The sequence below is a fragment of the Poecilia reticulata genome, unplaced genomic scaffold (genome assembly GCF_000633615.1).
Source record: "Poecilia reticulata strain Guanapo unplaced genomic scaffold, Guppy_female_1.0+MT scaffold_212, whole genome shotgun sequence".
In the NCBI taxonomy this organism is placed as follows: domain Eukaryota; kingdom Metazoa; phylum Chordata; class Actinopteri; order Cyprinodontiformes; family Poeciliidae; genus Poecilia; species Poecilia reticulata.
The window spans coordinates 259,915-267,983 of NW_007615022.1; the positions used below are offsets into that span (position 1 = coordinate 259,915).

An 8,069-nucleotide genomic window follows, 5' to 3' on the forward strand; every position below is an offset into this window, starting at 1 on the left:
TCACGTTACATTGCTGAGCCAATCAGAGGATCACGTTACATTGCTGAGCCAATCAGAGGATCACGTTACATAGCTGAGCCAATCAGAGGATCACGTTACATTGCTGAGCCAATCAGAGGATCACGTTACATTGCTTAGCCAATCAGAGGATCACGCTACATTGCTGAGCCAATCAGAGGATCACGTTACATTGCTTAGCCAATCAGAGGATCACGTTACATTGCTTAGCCAATCAGAGGATCACGCTACATTGCTTAGCCAATCAGAGGATCACGTTACATTGCTGAGCCAATCAGAGCTGCGGAGGAGCCTGATTGAAGCAGCTCCACTCTCTGCAGGGATTTGAATCTGCTCCTTAGTCGCATCTTTCCGGGGTTGGTGCTGCCTCTAGTGGTGTGGAGGAGGTAACTAATATAATTACATTACTAAATCAGAATACCGCAAAGTCTTTATTATTTATGATTAATTTTTCATTCTCTTAAGAATGTAAAGCTAATTAAATGATCTAAAGACCTTAAAGTGGTTCCAGTTTCTCTCGATGGCCAACCTGTTGAAACTGTGGCAGATTTTAAAACCTCTGGTCGTTACTGGACAGTCAGATCAACTGAAAACACTGAGTATAGTTTGAAGAACTGATCTCAGAGACTCTACCTTTAAGAAGACTTGGTGACCATGGAGTGAACTAGACTCTAGCTGGGTCACCCCTATGTCTTGAATTTGGGTTAAAAAAAATCATATTTTATTTATCACTGCAGGAGGGTTCAGTGAGTCCACATATGAAACTGGTGGGTTCGGTTCCTGAAAAAAGGTTAAGAACCACTGATGTAGAGGTTAAACTGCTTGGAATGATAGATACTTAATGACAAACTATGAAGATCTACTGCATTTTGCTGGAGCAGCTGGACGCTCCGTCTCTGGGACGCTGAAAATTCACTCCGACTGGAAAAACTAAAGCTTATCGCCAATAAACAGGGCGATGAGCTTTATCGCCCTGTTTCAGTCTGAAGGAGCTTATTAATGATCGTCTTCACTACATTTATATATCGTCTTATTTTCTGTCTTCATCTGAAGGGCTTTGTGTATCTGGAGCTAAACAAATGCAGGTTTGAGTGGTGAATGAATGTAAGTGTGTATAAGTTTACAATGTTAAGTTTGTTGTTTGTACATTTGTTGTGTCCTAAAAGAGAAAATTCAATAAAATATATGGGGATAAAATTACTTCATGATACAAATGCTGGTCCTGGGACCCTTACAGCTGAGATGTGAATGAAACGCATCTGAAGGAGGAATAATAATAATGATAAAAACACATATAACTAGGATCACCTGACACACCCAACAAAAACACTCAGAAATCCCTGGTGAAAACGAGGAATAAAACGAAGTAAAGCAGCTTTACAGCAGGAGGGTTCAGGACTAAACCCAGAACATTTGAATCAATAATCAGATCAGAAATCATCCTGATTTGTGTTTCGCTCCCTCTAACAGGATGTCGCCTTCAATTACCAGGAGGAACCAGAACCAGAACCAGAACCACTGACTGGATCAGAGCTGCTGTAACCTGATCAGCTCCTCCATGCAGCCGAGTCGTTATTCTGAACCAGAAATACAAACGTTTCATGATGAATGTTCTCACATCATCCAACAATCAAAAATGAGCAGCAATAATTTGGTTTAATTAGGTTCTTTTTTCTAAAAAGTAAATATTTAATTAGCTAAATGTGTAGCTATAAACACAACAGTTAATTAGTTAAGAGCTAAATCTAGTTGAAGCTGCACATTTAGCCAGGAAACATTTAGTTTGTTCACTAATCTTTAAATATTTTAGTTTTGTAGCCAGGTTGCTGTCCACTGCAGGTTTCTGCCCAGGTCCCTCTTGAAAATGAGATCTGGGTCTCAACAGGTTCACCTGGTTAAATAAAGGAAATAAAAATATATATTTAGTTTGCCAACTACGAAATGTCTCACTAGCACCAAACTAAACATTTAGCTGTTAGCTAGCTGCATCTTTAGCTAGCAAGATTAGCTAAAGACTTTAAAACTTTAACATTTCTGGAATGTTTTTCAAACAAAAATGATTCAAAACAATAATAATAATTATTATTTTTTTCATTTCTGTAAAGGTTCTTGTGTGAATTTCTGTGATTTTCCTTTGCAGGCGGATGGTTGCTAAGATGCTGTCTAGTGTCGGCCCTAACGACGCCCAGGTGATGATGTCATCAGGCCGCAGAGCAAAGAGGGACTTGTCCGCCATGGCCGAACCCGTTAGCCCCGCCCACAGACGAACCCGCCGCTCCCTGGACGGCCAGTCGCCTAGCAACGAGCCGTCCCTCCTCCGAGTAAAGAGGCTGGACGACGAAGAGGAAGAGGAGGAGAAGCTCCGCCCACGAGGACCCGGGCTGCAAAGGATGAAACGCATCAATACCATGGCAACCGCTGAGCTGGAGGAAGTAAACCACGGGAGGCGCCGCAGGAGGGCTGTGCTGAACTACGACCCCCAGATGTTGATGGATCAGATTCTGGATTACCTGAGGGAGTGAGAGGAGGAAGAGGAGGAGGAGGAAGATGGTTTGGGTCGTGTCTCACATTTTTATTGTTCGTATCGTTTCTTTGGTTTTGCTGCTTGTGTAATCTGAGCGGATCAAATGTTTGTTGTATAAATCAGGAAGAATTTTCAAGAAGAAGCAAAGTTCTGATCTAACATGTCCCAACACTACATTACCCATGAGCCTCGGCTGGTACGCAGTGATGATGGTTTCTATTTACGCTCCGATTCCATGAGTTTCTAGGCTGAAAAACAACGAGAGCGCCCCCTGCTGTTGGATTTGTGACGCTGTGAAGGATCAGCAGGTTTAATAAATAAATCAGTCTGGTTTAAATTGGGTTGTCTCACACAGAGACCCAAACGTCCTCACTTCCTGTTTAAAAACATAGAATGCTAACAGTAGCTAGCTAGCTCCGGTTTTCCAGAGCAGCATCAAAGCTGACCTCTGACCTTCAGACACAAAGTTCTCATTGACTGACTTCTAGCAGCAAGGCTTGCTGGGAGTCGTAGTTGACAGGTTCCCTCTGTTAGGACAAATGGACATGTGATGAACAGTGTTTGTGACCGTGGCAACAGCTTCTCAGCTCTGTGATTGGTTGCTGGTTGTCGATGTTCCTGTACCTTCAGCTTGTTGCTGTGCTGACTCGTCCGTCTGTGGAGAAACTTTGATTTGTGTCACAATAAGAAATAAAGTTATTAAATTCACTCGTCTCAGTTTGTGCTGAAAAACTCACCAAGGTCACAGAGGTCACAGGGGTCACCAGCGTCCGGTTCAGGTGGAGAGACCCATAGACATAATATAAGAGTAGACCCCGCATTGGCTGCTCCGGAGCAGGAAATACGGCGGCCATCTTGGAGAGGTCGTCCCTCCTACTTTGCTGAACCAAACAGCAGAAGATGCCTCAGCACTGAGGATATTGTTGTTCTGATCGATGGACTATTGATGTGAGGCTCCACAGACAACATTTCACAAGTAAGATGGACATATTATTGTGTATATATTGTGATTAGAATATTACTTTACTGTATTTATGTCCACCGGCTAATAGATACCAGCTAATATTAGCTACAGTGCTCGGTGTAATACGGGTTCAGCCGCTATGAAGGATAACTGAGATTCTGTAAATCTAAAATAATTAATTATTCTCCAACATTGACTTAGATTATCTGACACAAGAGCCTATATTATAAATTAAACAATGTAACATATATTATAAAACTTATATTATGTGTTATAACATTCACTAGCAAAGTTTACACAGGTGGTAAAGACTATTATTTATATGTAATTCTTTCACTAGTAAGATACATCCCACATCTTCCGTTTTTGTTTTGAAGGTTTCCTAAAGACACGATGTGAGGAAGAAGAGGGAGAATCTATAGAGAGAGACGATTCACTGATGAATCACATCGGAGTTTGGACTCAATCTCAGCTGCTGAATCTCTGAAGATAGAACTCATCAGCTGGAAAACATGAAATATATGTATATACATACATATAAACATGTATCCAATATATATTATTCAGTATTAATCATTATTTATTTGTGTTTGTATAGTTAAATAAATATGTATTAATATTACTAAATAAATTAATAAATAACTTTGAACGGCTGTGTGCTTTGTAATATGCTCATCAAACATCAATATCAGAATATTCCATCCTATTCTATTGTTATAGCCACTAAGCATATTTAAATATGCTGAGCATGTTGTCACTGGTTGCTAACCCTTTTCTAGGGAACCAGGGCACAGAATCACAGACCAGGACTAACCCCCATGTTAAAGTATAATTCCACCAAAGTGGGCGGAGCCTAAAGTCACTTAGGGGCGTGGCCAAACGTGGAGACAAGAGGAGGCGGTGAGTGGGTCAGGAGGAAAGAAGCTCTGCGTCCATCCTCTCCACTTTATCACAATAATCAGACTTTCAGGCCCTCTACAGATTTTTTAATCAATAAACCAACTTTTCTGTTGTTGGAGACTTTAATGGCCACCAGGGGGCGTCAGAGATGGACCAGTGCTGAGACTGTAAAGTTGGACTGTTTAGCAAAATTCAACTGCAGTACCACCGATTAATCTAAGGAGGGCAGCACTGAGACGGTTTCAGGCTAAATATGGCAGAACTGAAGAACTTTACAGGAAAATGTCAAAGTTTGAATTAGAAACATGCAGAGAATCCTCCATAACCTGTTCAGACAGTTTATCAGCAGGAAAAGCTGATTTTGTGGCTACTTGAAAGGGTCGGCAGTATTTTCCAGGCAGCTTTAGCTAAATTAGCTGCTGTAGCACTTGAGACCGGTCTTAGTTTGTTGAGACGATTCATTTGTACCTGTTGCTCGATGTTTTCTCGTCTCTCCAGGTGATGCTGTGTGTAGAAGTGAAACCACAAAGACGACAAACAGCCACTGTTCAACTTCACAATCAGCCACAATTTATTCAAATCAAATGCATAAAATCAGACCAACAGCTCAATATGGTCATCAGAAACCGGCCAGAAAGGAAATGGATTATTGCCCATAATTAATTACCTTAATATAAAGAATGCTAATGAAGACACACACTAAGATCACCAAGTGTGGCAGTTAAGACAGTTAAGACAACCCAGTGATCTGATTGGCTGTTTTAGCTCAATAACCTTAGAAAAAATGTAAAATGGACCAAGTTCATCAGTTTCTCACCCTTTAAAACTGAACTGCACAAATCCAACCTAAACTGAGGCCGACTCGAAACAATCAGCATCCAGCTGAAGTGCTGAAGTTAAACAGCATTAAAACTAACATAGTTAAACTAATATTTCCAACAAGACGCCATCTTGATGGTCTCTCTAAGTCCCTCCCGGTAGAAAACGGACACAAGGCGATCATCGACAGTTACTGGCATTTAATAACTATGATGTACAAAACACTAAATACATTTTACAGAAAGAAAGACATGGAGAGCAGACAGCTATTACACAGCTAAACGTTACAAAAACAGGCTCATTACGTCATCTTTAAAACACGTGGCTAACAAACTTTACACATTTTTCAAATAACCATTTTATTTACAAACAAAACTAAAACACTAAAATGAGTACGTCACTGGCCGCTTCAACCTGAAAGGGTTAATAAAGAAATCTCGAGTCGCGTCTTCTGAGCCTCAACAAGCTTCTCCATGCTGCCACTACCAGGTCCACCTGGCTGCAGCCAACAGGAAGGGGCGGGACTCAGACCTTATTTGGAAATGGGACCATTACACTCCGGAAGTGAAGGGGGCGCTATTTCCTATATTATCCGCGGTCTCCCGTTTTTATTTTCTTTTTAATTCCGTGATATATCTTCATCTTTAGGAAGGATTTTCTCTCTCAGCATGTATTTGAACTTCTCTCTTTTATTTACTTCAGCAAAGCTCACAGTTTTTAACCATTTCCGTTGCTTTCTGTTCTAAATCTGCTCCTTTTTCACATCTTTTCGGGTCTGCTACTGCCTCTAGTGGCGTGGGGTGGTATCACAACTAATATAATTACGTTACTTAATGAGTCTTTATTATTTACTGCTATTTCCAGCATTATTGGCACCATAAAAGATAAATTCTCTAATTAGACAGCATGCTGTTTTATTTTCTTAACGATGTAGAGCGAATGACATAAACAAGATATTTATATGTTATGAATTTTTATACATATCCATCATTTACAGCAGGGGGCCCCAAACCTTTTCCTGAGGGCCACGTAACGTTTCCCTTCTCTGCTGGGGGCCGGAGTCAGTTTGTAAGTGACGATAGCAGGAGAGCCTACATGTAGAAATATATTGTTTTCCAGAAAACACAATCAAATAATCCTCTCTGGGTTCTTCACAGGATAAATCCAGGAAGGATTATAAAATACGGACTATAATCCGATTTATAGGAAGAATAAAAGAAATAAGGAGACATGATGACATAATGAACTATAATAACCATTTACAATGTAAACATAAGAAACTGAATTGAGCAGAAGTCAATAAGAAACAAATGATTCACAGAATAACAACCAGGGTCGTTAAACAAGTAAAAATTCACATTATTGGTTTTACTGTGACATTTATATTATTCTGAGAGGTTTTTTTGTTGGTAAAATCTTATACATAGGAAAAACTAAAAAGAAACTATTTAATCTGCCATGGTGGAAATTTTCCTTCGTCTCTAAAACAATAAAATAAAACATTTGTAGAATCACAATATCAACAATTTGTGCATTGAGTAAAACACTTGGCCTGCTACAGGTAAATGTTATCATTGAGTTTTAAGAATATTGTACCATCAATAAATGACGTCTAATGGATGTTCTCAGTACCAGAGGAACAGAAACACCTTCATGAGCTGAACTGATGGACAGAGAGGACGGATGCTCTGCTGAAATATTCCTCTCTGTCTTCCAGGTTCTCTCAGCAAACAGTTGAGACAGAAATGTTTTTGGTTTCACCATCATTTACCTGCTGCTACACCTGCCATTCTAACTACTCTGAGAAGTTTGTCTGTTGGTCTGCAGCTCATGTGAAGTAAATAAAAGAGAGAAGCTGAAATACATGCTGAGAGAGAAACTCCTTCCTACAGATGAAGATATATCACGGAATTAAAAAGAAAAGAAAAACGGGAGACCGTGGATAATATAGGAAATAGCGCCCCCTTCACTTCCGGAGTGCAATGGTCCCATTTCCAAATAAGGTCTGAGTCCCGCCCCTTCCTGTTGGCTGCAGCCAGGTCCTTCTCCCCTCTACGGACTGTGGCGTGTAACTAAAAACATGTACTTAAACGAAACAACAAATTAAACATTGGTTCCTCTCCGGAAACATTTGTACAACTTTTAATAAACATAAAATATTTTACATTATTTTAACTTTTACATTATTATTTTATCTACACCAACTTAAAACCATGAAATTAACCCAAACTAACTGCAGCCGGCTCTTCGACCAGCCGCCCGCACAAGATGTCCACGTGGCGACGCTCAAGACATTATGGTTCACCCGTTCACCTGCCGCTTTCACAATAAAAGCTCACATCCGGTCCACGTTTGATCCAGCCGCTGCAGTTGCAAAAAGAAATAATGTATCAGAAATAACTGGGGACATGATGCAATGTTGAAAAAATCTGTTTCCAGCGATTGATCTCACTTCCGGGAGGAAGAGGAACACCTCTGGAACAAAACCGGCAAATGTCAACCCGATCTGATGTGGAATTCCAAAATAAAAGCCCAGGAAGGGCACTTCATCTATTGCAAGTTAAATATTTAGTTTGAAAGCTAAAGCTTTAGCTTAGCAAGCTAACTAGCTCCAAACTAAATATTTCATTTAAGCTAATTATTTACTTTGAATCATGTATTTAGTAAACAAGTTAAATAGTTAGCTTTCACCAACTAACTCTGCAGTTCCGTCCACTTTGGATCTGTAGGGAACGTCCAGAGAACCTTATGGGAACGTCCGGGGAACCTTAAGGGAACGTCCGGGGAACCTTAAGGGAACGTCCGGGGAACCTTAAGGGAACGTCCGGGGAACCTTAAGGGAAC

The 8,069-nt window shown here is 40.3% G+C and overlaps 2 protein-coding genes across 3 annotated transcripts in view; one reads left to right on the plus strand and one right to left on the minus strand.

Annotated features, from left to right (window-relative positions):
- pcsk1nl (proprotein convertase subtilisin/kexin type 1 inhibitor, like) overlaps window positions 1-3,250 on the plus strand; it is a 5,887-nt gene extending 2,637 nt beyond the window's left edge. For both annotated transcript variants that reach the window (XM_008402304.2, XM_008402305.2), the window contains exon 5: window positions 2,159-3,250. In XM_008402304.2, coding sequence (XP_008400526.1) covers window positions 2,159-2,540 — 382 coding nt within the window. In that variant the 3' untranslated portion in view covers window positions 2,541-3,250. The remainder of the gene's footprint in view (window positions 1-2,158) is intronic.
- A 4,101-nt stretch (window positions 3,251-7,351) lies between these two features.
- The window catches only part of lhfpl4b (LHFPL tetraspan subfamily member 4b), a 6,389-nt gene continuing 5,671 nt past the window's right edge, over window positions 7,352-8,069 (minus strand). Inside the window, exon 5 of the mRNA XM_017303221.1 lies at window positions 7,352-7,589. The gene's annotated coding sequence lies outside the window, so the exon portion shown is untranslated. The remainder of the gene's footprint in view (window positions 7,590-8,069) is intronic.